We start from the raw sequence: 19,427 nt of genomic DNA on the forward strand, positions 1-19,427 counted from the left end.
AAGCAGCCGCACATACACATACACACGCATGCACGTCGTCATATAAGCGAAATATTCTCAAGCACGACGTTAAACCCAATTTCACCTCACCTCACCTCAAGAGATACGCCATAATGATCAAGAAGGTTCTTTATCAAAAAGGCGTTTTTTGTATTTCTATCGAGTTCTAGTTACTAGAGGTACTACCATTGCGTGTACATGAACTATGTATACGTAGGTTTAGTGAGGGTCTGGCTGGAGCTCCACCGACCTGGTTGCCGGGGGATAGAGTCTCAGAGTTTCCAGGAACACGTTCTCCAAGTACTGAAGCTTCGTCACGTCGGCGTACGTGGGCTTCTTCTACACAAACACAACACACACGATGATGAAAAACATTACTTGATGTAAATACAGATCTTTGTTTTTTCTCATATAGATCTGGTCTACGAGGGTGTGGACATCGTTGTTGAAATGTATGTGGATATTTCCATGCCCATATTATCCTCGGAAATACTCGGAAGCAATTCTACAAGCTCTTCAACGTATCTTCAGCTGATATCAGTCAGTCGTATCCACTCGTCTTTACCGTTGCTTACATAATACCTCGGGTAGCAATGGTGTAGTGATACTGCATGAAGTATCTCTAAACCGTGTAACGCCAAATCCGTTTACTCTTTTAACAGGGAGGACCTTTTTGAATAAATTTTGATAGGAAGACAAAACGGAAAGCAAGTGTATGTAATGCGACCGACAGGTGCCCCCCGGTTGTGTCTTGGCATGGTGCAGGATTTCGGACAAAATCCTCAGCGTGTGCAAAATACGCCTCATGTCGGAGAGCGTACGTTAAATCTCCAAATCATCATCATCATCAATTTCTGACAGTCCTATTTGACGAGCCGACTGGGACACTTCCATATTATTTGTGATTAGCTACGGGTCAGCCTGAATACACACTGAAGTGTGTTTATTTACATCACTAAAGTGTGTCCTTATCGACTGGTATACCCTCTTCCCAGTCTCATTCTGGGTACTTACATCGCCAATGTGTGTCCTTATCGACTGGTACAACTTCTCCTGGATCTCTGGGTGTTTTGCTAAGAGATAGGCGGTGAAGGTCAAGGCGTTGGAGGTGGTGTCGTAGCCGGCAAGGAGGAAGATGTGGGAGTTGCAGAAGATCTCATAGTTTGTCAGACCTGAAATATATAGACGATACTCCTGCACGTCCGGCTAAATCCACTCACTAACACGGCTTGTCCTAGTACTGGCACTTGAAGGTGGTGGCTTTGTGTGCTCCGTGGACACTTTGGCACAGGGGTCTACACGATGTATCTCTGATATCTGGCCTTTGTATTCAAACAGTACGCTATGATGCCAATGACAACCATTGCCGGAAAAGGTCCCTGATGCTGGATATTTCGATACGTTTTTACCGTGTTTTCTGCACGTTTAAAGAATATGGCTTATAGTGTGTACGTTCTGTATACGGTGACTACCTCGCTTCTTGAAGTACTTGAAGTCAAGCTTGGTCTCCGTGTCGTCATCAGAATCATCATCCGGGTCTTGTGAAGACTCCTCCTTGTGGGTGTCCAACATCGCCTGCAGGATGTCACTGTGATCCTGTGCGGAAGTGTAAATGAGTGAGTGCGTGAGTCATTCAGTAAGGTTTTACGCCACTTTTAACAATATTCCAGCAATATCACGGCTGGGCACATCAGACATGGCCTTAACACATTGTGAACATGTGGGGAATCGAACCTGGGTCATCAGCATAGTGAGCGGACGCTTTACCACTAGGCCATCCCACCGCTCCCATTAGGTATATGAGCCAGGGTGTAAGATTCATGACTACTGGTGAACCATTCTGTGATATATACGTGATATATAGTTCTTCTGTTTGTAATCAGCCGTGTTTCATATTATAAAGTGTCATATAAGCATCTCAGTGACATTGAGACCCGTGAAGATCCGAGTTAGAAAGAATATTGATCTTCAGTAACCCAAACTTGTCGTAAGAGGCGACTAACAGGATCGGGTGGTCAAGCTCCCTGACTTGGTTGACACATGTCATAGGTTCCCAATTGCGTGGATCGATGCTCATGCTGTTGATCACTGGATTGTCTGGTCCAGACTCGATTATTTACAGACCGACGCCATATAGCTGGAATATTGCTGAGTGCAGCGTAAAACTGAACTCACTCACTCACTTAAACATTGATGTTTCGTCGGCATTATTTCCGCAATATTGTGTCCAGAAAAAGTGCTGCTTTCATATCTTATTAAACCAATGACCATATGGCATCATATCACAGGTGTCACATAAAGATATTTTGTTGGTCCTTAAGTATCCCCCCTCTAAGAATAATTTTGTTCACATTTCAACAAGTGTAGAAATGCTGATTACTGCCACTCAGGGATTGGACAATGAAGAAGACTTACTCCAACGAGTGAGAGATTTCAATTTTATGCTGCTTTCAGGAAAATATTCCAGCAATATCACTGAGGGGGCCCAATATGCCAAACAATAAGTGAAGCTTCATATTATAAAATTACCTCATATTTGGAGTGTGTGACTTAATAAGCCGCAAACATTTCGACGTCGTAGTAAGTGTGAACTGGTCACTTGTGTTATGAGGGTGTGTTTTTGTCTTGAACTCGCATCTTGCTTAGGCCAGAGACCATCTATTATATGGTCTCTGCTTAGGCTATGTAATTCAGCCTGTTGAGAGTGGGCTGAGAAGCTGCGCTCGGGAGTTACCTCCTCGGTGTTATACTCCCGGTTTGCTGCTTACTATGGCATTCATTCGAGTGAGTTCTACATGATGGTAGTGTGATCTAAATGCCGTAGTGAGGCGTAGCTACTGCTAGAATTCCGGAGAACTGTGTGATAGGTATATAAGGATTGGTTGCTGACATGTTCGACACGACTTTGAGGACTTCTTTGGATTTACGCTCATCTGTCTGCTAACATAATCCGCTCTCCTCGTCTCAAATGCCGTCTACAACCTTCATCGACAAGAATCAAGACTGTAGTAACTACAGATTTTAGTTGATATGTTAGATTTGTGAACCAATATTTAAGATTTGAGACTCAATAGTATAGTATTAGAAATCTGTATCGTCATTCATTGTAACCTTGCTCATTTTTTATTCAATATATTATTGAATAGCATAGATTTCGTCGTACTGTTCAGATCGCTTTCTACAAGTGTCGTTCCGACCTGACCCGTAATGGGAATTCTTCTCGGTCCCTATCAATGAAGCATAACTCTATAGTTTACCTTAGGCTTACGAATGTCGTAGAGCTATGAACGCTTTTTGGATCAGGGACGTGGTCTTTGTTTATCGGTAGCGAGAACTATGATGATTATAAAGACAACCTCGACCCAATGACGATTTGATGGACTACTTACCGAGTCGGGATTATTCTTCCTGTCCTCGATCACCTGTTTGATCATAGAACGGAACTTCGCCTTGTCTTTGTCCGTGTCCAGAATCTGGAAGTCCACCTTCTCAAACACGGACTTGGTGAATGGAAACAGCACTGAAGGTTACAACAACAACCATTAATGTAAAACGTCAGTGCAAAAGTAGAAATCTTGACAATCTACATAACAGATTCCGATTTGTGTTAAGGACAAAAATCTGGGAACATTATTTTAATGGACCGCTGAAAATTAATGACACTGGGTGTTCGCGAAAAGGGTAAGCGTGTATGTACAAAATTATTGGTGGTTATTTTTAGATTTAATATTCGATACGGTATACCCCTTAAATATTAGGAAATACGGTTTCTTATACGAGCGTCCTCTACAAAGATCGTGTCAACAGTAAGAATTTGGTAACAGAGCCGTTTAATGATGGTTGGAGAAGCTGCAGCTAATGAATCAGCTAATAATATTTAACTGCATAACTTTGTCGAAACAAAACCCCGCTTTCCTCCTCGTTAAATGATATTGGGTTCTTCTTTGAACAACGGTCCCAGTCCCTAACTTGTTGAAATACGGCCGCATATGGCGAAGCTGATGGCAAACTATGTCCGTTTATGATGAAGAACGGCCAAATATTGCATCTCGGTTAAAAATACGTTTAGTCTGGAAATAGGCGGAAATGATCCATATCCTATGACACCTGCCCCAATCTACACAAGGTGCTTACGAGATCTCGCGTGATTGCGTGATGTAACGAGCTGTGACTCACGTGTAACAAGGAAGATAAATGGGAAGGTGAGCTTCATGGCCTTCCGGCAGTAGGTGACGAAGACGTTGTCGGAGTTGGACTGGCTGTCGAGGTCGATGCTGAAGCCGGTGTTGGCGATCACGTCCATGGTGTAGCAGCCCATCAGACTGTAACAAGAATCACCAGGAATTGGCGTTTTGTTTTGGTTTGTTTACGTATTGTTGTTGTTTAAGGATGCCCCTAGCAGTATTTCTGTTACATGACGACGTCCGTGATTAACAACCAGCTATACCGGTGTTTGATATTAGGAGCAGCCCTCACGCCCACGTTGAAACCTAATCTCATCCTTGACCCTCACTACTTAATCATTAAGTCGGCTTTTACGTGCCTGTTTGCATTTTTTTAATATCCAGAATAACCATAAAAATACTTAGAGATTAATTGAGAAGTCCGGTTTTGATGATTTCACTGTTGTTTCCAGTGTAAACACTTTATCACATGATTCCAAGCGTCCGCCCTGATAGGGTCTTACTGTTTCAGTTCAATGTTTTTCTTCTCTTCTGCGAGTTTATCCACGTTCCTGACTAACAAATGTGTACATCTTTCGATCAGAACCATCATCTGCGCAAACAAAATAAGAAACATTCAATTGGACACCACTCACAGTCAGTGCACAGCACTCATAAACATTGAAACAAAGGTTGTCTTAAAGCGAAATTAAATCAAACACAGTTACGCCCCTTGATAGCTACAGGAGCTTTTCATGAGTTTGAAGTCCTCATTCTCGCATTTAGATACAACCTTCGAAATTCACCTTAGGTCAAGACTACTACATTGTACCCAGGGCCAGCAGCCCTTCAGGGTTATCAGAGTGAGTGAGTGAGTGAGTGAGAGAGTGATATTAGTTTTACGTCGCTTTTAGAAATATTCCATCAACATCACGCTGGGGGACAACAGAAATAGGCTTCACACACTGTGCCCATGTTTGGAATCGAACCTAGGTTCGGTGTGACGAGCGAACGCTTTAACCATTAGGCTACACCAACGCCCCATGAACAAATGATTTTGAGCGGGTTAATGTTACATGTAAACCAATCTAGAAATTACACTGGTAATCTTAAACAGAAAAATACGATGTACATTTGAACTTATATACACTTATATATAACTTATGTTATATAGAGAGGTATATAACTAACGTTATACGGATCCAGTTCGTTCGTACAGTGGTAAATATTACGATTACAATATCGATCAAAATGGTTTTACGCCTCGTTTAGCAATATTCCAGTAGTAAACTAAACTCATAATTTTGAAATCAGAGATTACTATTTACCTGTTTGAGTTTACCTGTACTGAAAGTAGGACTGAGGACACACCGCATGAACTTCCAGTGTTCGTCATAGATCTCTGCGATGCAGTCCATCACTATCTTTGGCACTGGGCCGAATGTCTGGGAACAACATACAAATAAACAACTAAACTGACGTACAAAACAAAGTACACACCTGGTGTTTGGGAATTAGTTCCCCTAAAACGACATAAACATTGTGTTTGATTGTGACTTACAAGTCATGTTGCATCTTATAATGTAACGTAATGTAATGTAATGAAATGTAATATAATATAATATAATTGAATGTGACGTAATGTAATGTACCATAATGTAACGTAATGTAACATAATGTAATGTAATGTAACATAATGTAATGTAATGTAACATAATGAAATGTAACATAATGTAATGTAACATAACGTAACGTAATGTAATGTAATGTAACATAATGTTATATAATGTAATGTAATGTAACATGATGTTATGTAATGTAAAATAATGTAATGTAACATAATGTAATGTAACATAATGTAACGTAATGTAACATAATGTAATGTAACATAATGTAACGTAATGTAACATAATGTAATGTAACATAATGTAATGTAACATAATGTAACGTAATGTAATGTAACATAATGTAATGTAATGTAACATAATGTAATGTAACATAATGTAACGTAATGTAACATAATGTAATGTAACATAATGTAATGTAACATAATGTAACGTAATGTAATGTAACATAATGTTATGTAATGTAACATAATGTAATGTAATGTAACATAATGTAACGTAAAGTAACATAATGAAATGTAATGTAATATCATGTAATGTAATGTAACATAATGTTATGTAATGTAACATAATGTAATGTAATGTAACATAATGTAACGTAATGTAATGTAATGTAACATAATGTTATGTAATGTAATATAATGTAATGTAATGTAACATAATGTAATGTAACATAATGTAACGTAATGTAACATAATGTAACGTAATGTAATGTAACATAATGTAACGTAATGTAATGTAACATAATGTTATGTAATGTAACATAATGTAACGTAATGTAACATAATGTAATGTAATGTAACATAATGTAATGTAATGTAACATAATGTAACGTAACATAGTGTAATGTAATGTAACATAATGTAACGTAATGTAACATAATGTAATGTAATGTAACATAATGTAATGTAATGTAACGTAATGTAATGTAACATAATGTAATGTAATGTAACATAATGTAACGTAATGTAATGTAACATAATGTAACATAATGTAATGTAACATAATGTAACGTAATGTAACATAATGTAATGTAATGTAACATAATGTAATGTAATGTAACATAATGTAATGTAATGTAATGTAACATAATGTAATGTAACATAATGTAATGTAATGTAACATAATGTAATGTAATGTAACATAATGTAATGTAATGTAATGTAACATTTTATTATTATTATTATTATGTAATGTAATGTAATGTAACATAATGTAATGTAATGTAACATAATGTAATGTAATGTAACATAATGTAATGTAATGTACCATAATGTAACGTAATGTAACATAATGTAATGTAATGTAACATAATGTAATGTAACATAATGTAACATAATGTTATGTTATTTAACATAATGTAATGAAACATAATGTAATGTAACATAACGTAACGATACGTAATGTAATATGTCACGTAACGCAATAAAACCTAATAAATTATATAATGTAATGCAATGTAACATAATGAAACGCAATGTAATGTAAGGTAAAATATAAGGGATATAAACAGGTCCATCCGTGATGTATCCTACCTTTCTTAAATACACAATGAGCGGAAAACAGGCTCAGAAATCACAAGAATAGCATTGAGTAGAGTTTCAGAATGAAACAAAATGAGGCGAATGATGGCCGACACGGCTTGGGTAATAATCAATTAAAGCTATAAATGTCATAATATGAATTGATGTGTTAAATAAATTGCACAGTTGACGGCTGTTATGCATGGATTACAGCATGTGAAACAGACTAGATTTCCAGGACCTAGATTTTCGAAGCTCTCTTAGCGCTAAGATAGTCGTAAGTTAATGTTAATGTATGGCACTTACGACTATCTTAGCGCTAAGAAAGCTTCGAAAATCTAGGCCCTGAACGATATCTTTCGCCATTTTGTGAAATAGTTCAAAAGCTATATAATAACAGTTAACACGTTGTCAAGACACAGTGCTATTAATTCCCTCTGTGGCACCCTCTGAGGAGTCGCTATGACAACTCTGTAAAGCATTGGTTTATTAGGACCTGACACGATTATTTACATGCTGGCGTCGTTTAGACTGTTTTAATTCTGTCAGTGGCGTAAAACAACATTCATTCACAATCAAGATCTACAACACTCACCGATCTGTTGACGAAGTTAGAGAAGTCCTTCACACAAATCTGTTTGATCATCGCGGGATCTGACACGAGCAAAGAAGGGATACGACCGTGAAAGACGCTGAAATAGGAATCAGTTTGGCGTTAACGTTTGGTTTAGCGCATCCTTTATTATATCACACGTTCCTTCATTTGGAGGAAGTTTCAGTGATGCAGGAAGTAGACTACTGCCATGTCCACTGAAACCAGTAAAGACATATCTAGAGCTGATAATTTCATTATATTTAATGAAACTGGACTCAAACAGACCATCAGGTTTAATGGCATCCTAAAGGACACAATGTTTCATCTCGGGTTATTCATTTTAGGAGAGGGGTACATTTCCTATAATAGAGAGAGGTGAGAGAGAGAGAGAGAGAGAAATTTCGTAAGTGCCATAAATAACATTAACCCGACATCTTGGCGCTAAGAGAGCTCCTTTATAAGACGCAGGTCACTTCTTTTGCATACATTTTAGGGATGGCCTACCAAAATACACACGAAACTTTAGTTCCTATTATAAGTTTAATCAATTTGCGTGTGATATACTTACCCTACAACCCGGCCATGTGCTTTATAAGACGCTGGTCACAGCCAGCTAGGCCCTGATGAACCCCCTATTGAGTTTCGTTAGTTATTGTATGTGTGCAGTTAAAGATCCCACGCCTCCCTAACATCCTCGCTATTTATTGAATGTAGCAAAGGAGAGTTCCTTGCGTAGCATGGAATGAGTGACTATGGTTTTACGCCGCTTTTAGCAATATTCCAGCAATATCAAGGCGTCGGACACCAGAAATGGGCTTCACACATTGTACCCATGTGGGGATCCCCACCGGGTCTCCGGCAAGTAGATGGATCTTTAACTGGGCGCTTAATTATTCAGTTCTAAAGTACTGTCTGGATTACCAGGGTTTCTCGGCAAAACAGGCCTAGTCTATAGAAGTTTAGTACTCGTGGTTGTCATAATGACATTATATCTCGGTACACCGTATCAATGAAAAATGTTATATTTGAATCGGTCGTGTGTGATTCGTATTAATACGAATTTTTTTAAACATTATATCTTATCGTATTACAATTTCGAAGATCGATGCTCAAGTGGATCACTTGATTGTCTGGTCTCGATCATTTATAGCTGGAGTATTGCTGAGTGGGGCGTTAAACAACAACAACAATCAAAACTTTCTAACATATCTTGTGGTAAATTCACTCAGTTGTGGATCGGTTGGCCAGCTTCTCTCCCGATTGCGTTCATATTTAAATGGCATGTATCCTTGCATATGTGATCCCTGAAGATCCGAGTTAGAATTGATCTTCAGTAACCCATGCTTGTCGTAAGAGGCAACTAACGGGACCGGGTGGTCAGGCCCGCTGACTTTGTTGACACATGTCATCGTATCCCAATTGCGTAGATCGATGCTCATGATGTTGATCACTGGATTGTCTGGTCCAGACTCGATTATTTACAGACCGCCGCCATATAGCTGGAATATTGCTGAGTGCGGCATTAACCAATTAACCAACCAACCAACCAACCAACCGTGCACATGTTGTAGTGACTGGTTTCCCTCGGTGTCACTGGAATATCCACCGACCAACTCGAAATAGGTAGATACCGTGGCTGTGGCGTTATAGAGCATTCACTCGCTCACATTTAGTACAGATGTGAGAAGAAATACAATACACAGTAAATTAACCAAGTATTGTATATCTAGTTTATATTATAGGGTTTAATACCCGGCCCTTGTTGTTGCCGTTTAGTGGAAATGTGTATACCTCAGTCTTGTAGCGAGTCACTATCCCCAGCAAGCCTGGTTCCGGCGCGGGGATTCCCATCAGCTTGAACATGTCGTGTGTCCATGTGGCGTATCTGGGAACAAACAACACGCTTCCTACAAGGATTACAAGATTCAAGGAGTCAATGTGCAAGTGAGTTGTAGCAATAATGCAGCAATATTAAGCGCGCGTGTATATATATGTGTGGGGAGAGGGCGGTATAATGGGAGGGGATTTGGGCTGCCAATGGGGAACTTAACCTGGTTCTTCGGCGTGACGAGCGAACACGTTTCATGAAAAGAAAGATTCAAGAATTTAACGTTCCAATGACTCGATGATTCAATATTTCAAAGTTACAGTGTGTCAAAATGTATAGGACTGAAAGATTTATTGTTTCAATGGCAAGGTTTCATGGATTCAATGCTACAGTTATTCCAGGTACCAAAGATTGTCAAATTCAGTTGGACACTTGTCCAATGCCTCAATGATTCTATGATAAAGATGGTGCTTTCAAAACAGGGAGTTTTTCCTTTGATTGCTATACTGCCATTTCACTGCATTTCAGATGCACAATTGACTTGCCTTTGCAGGTGTTTGTGACGGGGGCCACCGGCTTACAAGAATAGAGGTAATTAAGGTAATTACTTTATGCATGACATCTTCATTATTATATTATGGTGCGACGTTACGGCATACATTCCTACACCATTGTCAAGCAACTATTTTGCTTTTATTCTAAAATGCCAGTCATAAAAATCATAGATTATAAAACCTTCAGGTCACAGTGACACGGTGAATAATCTCCCTCGAGTACTAGTATCCTCGGCTATTTCCGCTGAGCTACGCCATGTCACCCACAGTGGACCGAGCAGTCGCTTGTGCACAGTGCAGTGGATGTTGTGCTATATTACCTACTGTGATATCAAGCAGTTTGTGAGTAATCAATATGGTCGAAATACTCACATATAGCCCAACACGATGACACACAGGACAGCCCCAGCTGCGATTAGTAGCAGTGTTGAGACGTCCATGGTTGTTGAACGAGACTTGAACGTTATCTCATCACGAGGTGACAGCCGGCTACAAGCCTTATATACACAGTGGAAGTAGGTCAGCTTTATTGCACCACGGTGGCCAACACTGATTTGTGACCCAGAATATTTGTGTATCGGGGAAGATGTTAAAACTTGTTATCGGAGTGAGTGAGTTGGGTTTTACGCCGCTTTTAGCAATATTCCAGCAATATCACGACGGGGGACACCAGAAATGGGCTTCTCACACTGTACCCATGTTAGGAATCGAACCCGAGCGATCGCTTTAACCACGAGGCTACCCCACCTCCCCATTTGCAAATATAAAGTGAACTGCTGGTAATAATTACATTAGAATATGTTCAAATAAATGGTCCTCATCAGTGGATAAAACAGGTTAAACTCTATAGAAATCTGCAATATGCTAGTGCTTCAATAATATGTAATAGTGCTGAAATAGAGGTTGATCACTGGATTGTCTGGTCCAGACACGATTATTTACAGACCACCGCCATATAGCTGAATATTGCTGAGCGCGGCGTAAAACTAAACTCACTCACTCACTGACAGAAATAGAGCTGTCGTTGTTGTTTGAAGTAGTTCTTCCAATGAAAATCCTTCCAACGGGGCAAGAGTCGCTATTCGTGGCGAGTGTTACGGAAAGGACTGACTGACTGAGTTTGGTTTTACGCCGCTTTTAGCAATATTCCAGCAACATCACGGCGGGGGACACCAGAAATGGGCTTCACACATTGTGCCCATGTGGGGATTCGAACTTGGGTCTTCGGCGTGACGAGCCAACGCTTTAACCATTAGGCTACCCCACCGCCCCGGTTACGGAAAGGAGCGAGTGGTGACAAATGCGAATATATTAAGCAATCTTACGCGGTGTTATTGGTTTATTGAAGTATATTCTTTCCACACTACACGTGAAAATTTCATTTTTAATGCTCGGTATATGGGTGATTTCAGAGAGGGATATAATAGATAGATAGACAGACAGACAGACAGACTGATAGATAGATAGCCATGTGGGTTAAAGCCGTAACACTAGACGATTATGAAAAGCCAACATACCACTGTGATGAGACACATTGTTTGATATCCGTAAAGGAGTCACTATAATAAATCAGTGTATTTGTGTACCTAAAGTAGCAGTTTTATATCATTGCAATGCGTTCTTTTTCTAATATTTTCCCTCAGACATAAAATGTGATCAGAACGCAAAATGGAGCAACCAATATCGCAAATATGTACCGTTACCTCATATAGAAGAGATTTCAGTAATGTTCTAAAACATTAAAATATTATATCTAAGGGTGTGGCAGTGAAGGAGCGTAGATATGTAGATGTTGCAACAAGTTTTTAGACCCGTAGAATGTGGCTGCCGATCGAATTTAGTCCTACATAGGTGCTGTCAACGTGCCTGGAATTCATAAACGAGTTTTCGCTGTCTTGGGTGATCCATGATTTGGGCTTGGAATTGTGGAGGTAGCTGTTTTCGGCAAGTCGTGGCGTATAACGTTTGAAATAATGATCCGACTGTGACCATTGATAGCTCATTTTGTAGGGAAATCATCTAGCTTTCGATCCGTAGGCCACGACGGGGCCTTAAAAGTATTTTACGTGGTGAAACCTTGATTGAAGAGAGGGTGGTTTCGTCGTTACATCCGTACGATGTTTGCAGAAATATTGGGGCAGAAATTGATTTCTGAGGGCATTTAGTGCTGGACAGTGTAACAAAAAGTGAAGTTCATCACAGACATCTAAATTTACACTATGTTCCATTCTTTACAATACTGGTCAAACACATTCAAACTTTTTTGTAATACATTACTTGTTTCAGCTGATATGACAGTATCGTCAGCGTAAAGTAATATACTCATGCCAATAATGGTTGTCACCCCCTTCAATTTTTTTAATTGAGAGAGGGGTTGTGGGGTGTGAGGTGTGAGTGTGTGGGGGTATGGGTGGGGAGGTGGGGTGGTCCTCAATAGGCTTATTTACATGTTGTTGAATTAGTTTTTGCAAATAACTGGAGAACAGGATGTTTTTATTACTGAAGATGAAAGTGAAATAGTATTTATAAAATTCAGTATAAACATGTTTTATAATAGTTAATTTCCCCATGACTTTATTTCCGTGACTTTTTTCCGATCACCCTTCTAGATGGCTACCTGTATGCCAAGAGCAAGGTGAAAGGAGAAAATGATGATGTTCAAGTGACTTTCTAATAAGTGTTATCTGTGCTCTTATCTGACATGTGATGTAAAATAATATGGTGCTTGGTCTCATATGTTTGATAGGTACATTAATATAAATTATTGTTCTTGATAATATTCACCAGTAAATGTGATCTGGCAAATAGATGTTGATGTACATATGTGTTGATGCAATATGTCTTAATTTAAAAATCATAATTCATTACATCAATTGATAAAACTATAGTTAATACCTAATGTTGTCTTTTATCTGGGCACATACCATTATTATCAAGGGTACAGCTTAATTAAGCCTTATGCAGCCAACCATAAAATGTGTTGTTTTAAGCGGTCTGTCTTTTGGGAGGTCTGTCTTATGGGAAGATACCGCATGATGTGTTTGAGTGGGCTATGGGCGAGTTCAGGTACCCACAGACACACATTTACATGTGGTACATATATACGCGTTATTATGTTATGCCATCACAGTCGACGTTAACTCCCAGTGTGTCAGTGAAAGACGTAATGATGTATCATTCAGTGAGGGAAGAAAGCCTAAAGAGTGGTTTACCCCAACATTCAACCCCAACATTCAACCCACGCCACAATGTGGTGCGTGCAATCCAAGGATTGAAATCACCAGATTTGCAGATACGTCGTATACCCAATTTACATCAATTCGGTCGGGAGGAGGAAATCGGGGTGGATAAATATCGGCTTTAGTGAAATGGGGGTATTAAACATATTTATTACCCACGTGGTCAACGTATGGGTAGTTGCATATTAATCTCGTACGTCACACGAGTGTCGTATCGCGTTGACCTGTGTCGTAACGACTTGACCTGAAATTCTAACGATTTGATTGGATAACTGATGACCTCTCAATTAGGTCACATTCTGACGTAAGTATTTTTTCATTCATAACAAACACGTGAATTCATTCATTCTACAACTTACATGCATTGTGGGAATGTAAACATTGCGAACGTTGCCGTGTCGCTGTTTAATTGTGAGTCGAACTGAGACATTATATCTGTCGAAAAACATAAACGCAATGTTTCCACCAGTGATGTCAGCCGAATGAAGCAACTGGAAACCAAGAAACGAGGTGCAACGGAGTAGTTTACTGTAGGAGGCTGTACGAGGCGATGACGACTGACATGCATCGTGACGTCGATTACCATGGCAGTGACGTCATTAGTGTGACGTCATGCAAATATTGTACTACAGTACAAAACTCTTCCGCAGCCTCTTTATGAAACCGGTTTCGGTTTGAAACCAAAAACATAACAAAAATACGCTATTTTGTCAATTTAAATGCATGTAAGACGTGGGTAATAAATAAAATACCACACTCGGTCTCATTACATACGAATTATACGAAACTCGTGACCTTCCTATGCTATCTGACCTCGCTTTCGCTCGGTCAGATACCATAGGAAGGACACTCGTTTCGTATAATTCGTATGTAATGAGACCGAGTGTAGTATTCTCTATTTATTAACCATACGGTGAAACATAGCCAGTGTCATATATATCATATGTGCACATCTGCACATATCACTTTTGCCGAGCAACCATTGTTTCTGTATTTCGTCGTCTGTGACGTCATTAAACAATTGAACGTGACGTCTATGATGAGGGCCGTCACATTTGCTTACCGTGTTTTACTGCACAAATGTACGTGAATAAAATCAGATCGATGTTCATGCTGTTGATCACTGGATTGTCTGGTCCGGACTCGATTATTTACAGACCGCCGCCAATTAGCTGGAATATTGCTGAGTGCGGCGTAGAACTAAACTCACTCACTCACATGAATACAATAGATAATAAAGCAATTATTACACTCGAGCAAGTGTGTCATAACTTTCACCACAATCGCAATAATCTTATTTCAATTTTATTGTATGCTTTCATTTGATAATTGTAGCTATAGTTAATACGATGTCATGTCGTAAGAAAACCAAGGTGTCTCACGTCCTCACTATATTGCAGGTGGTACTGAAACACCCAGTAGCTGTCTTCCCTGTCGCCCACGTGGGAGCACCGTTCCAGCGTCAGCACCATCATACCGTTCATTTGTCTCGGCACCACACAATACACCAACTTGTGGCCAATCCTAAATTCTATATGCCCCCCTGCAGGACCCGGATTCAGCATCCACAAATTTCTACTTCCGTTACAAGAACACACAGTTTCCCTCAAGATGAACCTCTCAGTCGCTGGCACAATGCACTTTCCGTCATGTAGAAACTGGCCGTGCTTGTCAATGGTGAACTGATTCTCTGGAAGGATTCTATGGCGAAAGCATCTGGAGGTGAGAGTCAACACGCCGCTAGGTGTCGCTGTTACACATGTACCGGTTAAAGCGTTTTCAATCTCACCATAATTAACAGCATCTTTAGTTGGGATTTTCATATTAGGTGTTATGACTTTCAGAAACCATCGGAAAGGTTTTGACCTTAAACGCTGTCGTAAACGCTTTCTCCTTCGATAGATTCTAGATCGGATACGGTGAAATTTGGCAATGTCGTTCCATGTCGCTGAGTTGCCAGGAATATTTCCCTGTACTCATCCATCCAAACCTCGGCAACTCGCATCAAATTTTTACGTAATATGTCTTGAAAATCAGAATCGAAGTGAAACGTTCCTGATTTGAAAACATGTCCGACCTTCGAGCAGGGAACTGTGAGTATTCTCCCTCCTGTCATCCACGTCTTGAAGGACAGTTCCAGGTGCTCGCCACCCCAGATCTGCAGTTCAGTGTCGAATCCACCAGTGGACATAAAATGTTCCCTCCAGACCGCAACTGCACATCCAACCAAAACAGGTGTGGGGATTGGATCTGCCATGGTCCTCAACACTTGCTTTAAATAGTCGGGCTTGAAAAACCAGGAGTATCTGTAGAGTGTAAACATGAATTGTTTTAAGTTCGCAAACGGTAATAATAAGAGCGTTAAGACCTACTTAAACTATTGAGCTAGTTATCATTAAAACTCGGTACTGAAGAAAAAAGTAAACAAAAGGTTATTGTTACTTTTGGATAAACATTACATCGCGTGTAACCATTAAACTCATAATAAGAGTCTAGGAATGAAGTTTGCTTATCACGACAAGGTATATCTGTATCCAGTCACAAAGGTGGTGAGTGGTTTTACGCCGCTTTTAGCAATATTCCAGCAACATCACGGCGGGGGACACCAGAAATGGGCTTCACACATTGTGCCAATGTCAGAATCGAACCCGGGCCTTCGGCGTGACGAGCGAACGCTTTACCCACTAGGCTACCCCACCGCCCCCACAAAGGTAGGTGCAATATCACAGATCATACTGCTCACTGGAAATGTATGAGGAACTATTGTACATTCTTTAAAGAAGGTGATGATGCAGACGGCCATGCTATTGCAGCAATTATGAACATGTGAATATGGTTTTACGCCGATTTGAGGAATATTCCAGCAATATTACGGCGGGGGACATCAGACATATGCTTCACACATTGTACCCGTGTGCGGAATCGAACATGGTCTTCAGCGTGACAGATCTTCGCCATTAGGCAACCCCACCACCCTTTTAGCAATTATGAGATAACATATGTTATATTTTGTTAAGTTGAGTACTTTGTGTACCGTTCTGACAGTGTAATGACCATGGCTCCCGCAGCCGAAAGCTATGAGTACACAAAGCCATTTAGACCGCAGTGCTGGTGATGAGGAGCTTCACTCTGAGCGAGTGAGTGAGTTTAGTTTTACGCCACACGCAGCAATATTCCAGCTATACGGCGGCGGCCTGTAAATAATCAAGTCTGGACCAGACAATCCAGTGATCAACAGCATGAACATCCATCTGCGCAATTGGGAACCGATGACATGTGTCAACAAAGTCAGGGAGCCTGACCACCCGATCCTGTTAGTAGCCTCTTACGATAAGCATGGGTTACTGAAGATCAATTCTAACCCGGACCTTCACGGTCTTCACTCTGAGAGTGATGGGACTCAACCTAACAAGAGTAGTAGAATCTGTACGTTAATGAGAAGTGTTATCCCAAATATAAGATATGTTACACTTTCTAAATGACATTGTGTATTATGAGGCAATCCAAAGGACGATCTTAATTAACTAGTTAGTAGTATGTCATCGAACGGCTTTTTGGGTCAGTTTGGTTTGATGCCGTTTTCAGTTATATTACACCGTGTCGGGGAGGAGGAAATCCCGAAGCAATGCGAGTCTCATGATGGACGGTTTCGTGTCATGAGTGCAGAAAATAATTATTATTTTGTAAAAATAAAACATTCGGTCATACAAAAGTGTAATCTTTTAATGTACTGTACTGAAATTCGTCTTACCGTAAATCCCATCCAAATCCTCCTACAAAGGTGGCCTCCTTTGCTTCTGAGAAGTCAAATGTTTTGGAATCTACAGAAACGACATCAGGCTGTACTACTGTGGTTGGTCCACCTTTCAGCAGTTCTTCTAACAAGGGCTCAAGCCACCCAACGTTCACCTCCATGTGGCTGTCTAGAAATATGATTACTTCCCCTGTCGCAACTGAAGCTCCTTTCATCCTCGACCATGACAGACCCTGCCGTTGAGTATTTCTAATTATGTTAACTCTGGAATCGAGAATCCTGAAATAATCGTCCAGACGTTTGTCGAGATAGGCGTGTTCACTTTTGTCATCTACAATAATGATTTCTTTCAGTAGTTCATTTGGCGTCCGAGCAAGAAGGAGTGGACGTGGCGTAATAATGTCGAAAGACCTTCGTTATACATCGGAGACACAATTGATACTGTCGGAAAGGTAGACAAGTTGTATCCGCTTTTCTTGCAGTCATCTGGTCGCGTGTCCGGTAGTTGTCGCAAAACGGGTATACTGTCGCTTACATCAACGTTAAAGCCAAAACTGTCAGAAGATGATAAGTTGTTAGTCTTTAAGAGGTAGTGTCGTGTTCGCCGCAATAACTCTTCCTTGTGGCTTGGGTTGGAATCCAGCAGTGCCCTGTAGTGCATTTGGGCATTGCCGTTATTCTTGCCCTGAGTGGTAGAAGCGGCACCACTGTGAACAAGATAAAAAAGCGTCAGCTATCATTAACTCAAACACAAAGACAACCAGCACAAAAGATTAAAATAGCAGTTGATTTCAGATGTTTGATGAATGAACTGTTATCCGACAATGAAACGGTTGTGCCACAGAATGAGTATCCAAGCAGTTCAATTATCAGAACCAGGGTTGTACACGACGCGCAAATGTGCGTCCAGTACGCGCAAATCTAGACTCTGAGAATGGACGCAGAGGAGCACACAGTATTATTCCTTGTACCCACAACACATCTATCACTTTGCTAAATGTTTGGTTATTCCTTTCAGAGCAGTTGCGTGCATCATTTCATTCATTAGTCCTCATGATCAATGGTTCATCCAGGCTCTAAAGACATTATCCAAACGTACAGTTCCCTACACTTCACAGGATCCCCATATTGCCTGTAAGGACCCTTAGAACTAATAATTTGGGATCCCCGGGACCACCATGTTTGTGAGTGGAGGTAAACACTGTAGAACGCCATATGTAACGTAGGCCATGACGTACATTCCACTACTTATGACTGCCAAGATTCATCCAACTGTCACCAACCGGTAGGTCATGTAATCACAGGTGACTGCTATATCACTGACTGTAAAAGTCGTCGTCATTTATTCAAATATTGACCCAAACACGGTGAGCAGCCTCCTACTAAAAGAATGCCAATTTATACCATTATGAATGATGTCGAAGCATATACCCAGATATGGAACAGATGAGAAGAACCTGTTGAAGGTCTTTCAGTGCGGATGGGTCGGTGTGTGATGCTGTCATTGGTAGAATGTACGAACAGAAAACGAGGAATCAGATTTGGGAAGGAAACCATTCCGTCCCAGCCACCTCCCATCAAAACTCTGAAAGTTTGGCTGCCCATGATGAATGTTATGTGGTGGTTCCACTGACAAGGGCTCAACACTGCCGTTATACATAAGCATCACTACATGACTGGTCTGATTCAAGATCTTGGAGGGTCGGTGGGGTAGCCTAGTGGTTAAAGCGTTCGCTCGTCACGCTGAGGACCCGGGTTCGATTCCACATGGGTACAATGTGTGAAGCCCATTTCTGGTGTCACCCGCCGTGATATTGCTGGAATACTGCTAAAATTGGCGTAAAACTAAACCCACTCACTCACAAGATCTTGGTACAAGTGACATATAAAGTAAAGCCACAAATGAGGCCAGAATGTGAACTGCGGAAGCAATCTGCCGAAACCTTTCATCAGTTCAGTCAAATTTTGACTGAAGTCTAAAACGTTCTGTCCATTCATCTTTTGTACTGAATCCCAAAGCTCCATTTAAAGTCCATGCAAAGAGAGATACATTGCTGGGTTCAGCAAATGTAACACCCCAACACACACATATAACACCGACCCCAACCAACCAAATACAGGGAATTGAAAACACTAAAGCACTTAG

The 19,427-nt window shown here is 40.4% G+C and overlaps 2 protein-coding genes across 2 annotated transcripts in view; both read right to left on the reverse strand.

The window, feature by feature from the left end:
- The window catches only part of LOC124256900 (cytochrome P450 3A41-like), a 13,707-nt gene extending 2,938 nt beyond the window's left edge, over positions 1-10,769 (reverse strand). Inside the window, exons 1-11 of the mRNA XM_046690870.1 lie at positions 10,661-10,769; positions 9,698-9,791; positions 8,475-8,526; positions 7,907-8,003; positions 5,492-5,608; positions 4,688-4,776; positions 4,177-4,322; positions 3,390-3,520; positions 1,473-1,596; positions 1,015-1,172; positions 251-339 (exon numbers count right to left, since the gene is read on the reverse strand). Coding sequence (XP_046546826.1) covers positions 251-339; positions 1,015-1,172; positions 1,473-1,596; positions 3,390-3,520; positions 4,177-4,322; positions 4,688-4,776; positions 5,492-5,608; positions 7,907-7,957 — 905 coding nt within the window. The 5' untranslated portion in view covers positions 7,958-8,003; positions 8,475-8,526; positions 9,698-9,791; positions 10,661-10,769. The remainder of the gene's footprint in view (positions 1-250; positions 340-1,014; positions 1,173-1,472; positions 1,597-3,389; positions 3,521-4,176; positions 4,323-4,687; positions 4,777-5,491; positions 5,609-7,906; positions 8,004-8,474; positions 8,527-9,697; positions 9,792-10,660) is intronic.
- A 4,625-nt stretch (positions 10,770-15,394) lies between these two features.
- LOC124256895 (polypeptide N-acetylgalactosaminyltransferase 10-like) lies at positions 15,395-17,942 on the reverse strand. Its single transcript, XM_046690864.1, is given in 3 exon segments — positions 15,395-15,833; positions 17,279-17,654; positions 17,657-17,942. Coding segments are annotated over 3 exon segments (1,101 nt in total).
- Positions 17,943-19,427: the final 1,485 nt, after the last annotated feature.

The sequence above is a fragment of the Haliotis rubra genome, unplaced genomic scaffold (genome assembly GCF_003918875.1).
Source record: "Haliotis rubra isolate DU_JTF1 unplaced genomic scaffold, ASM391887v1 Scf642, whole genome shotgun sequence".
Classification (NCBI taxonomy): domain Eukaryota; kingdom Metazoa; phylum Mollusca; class Gastropoda; order Lepetellida; family Haliotidae; genus Haliotis; species Haliotis rubra.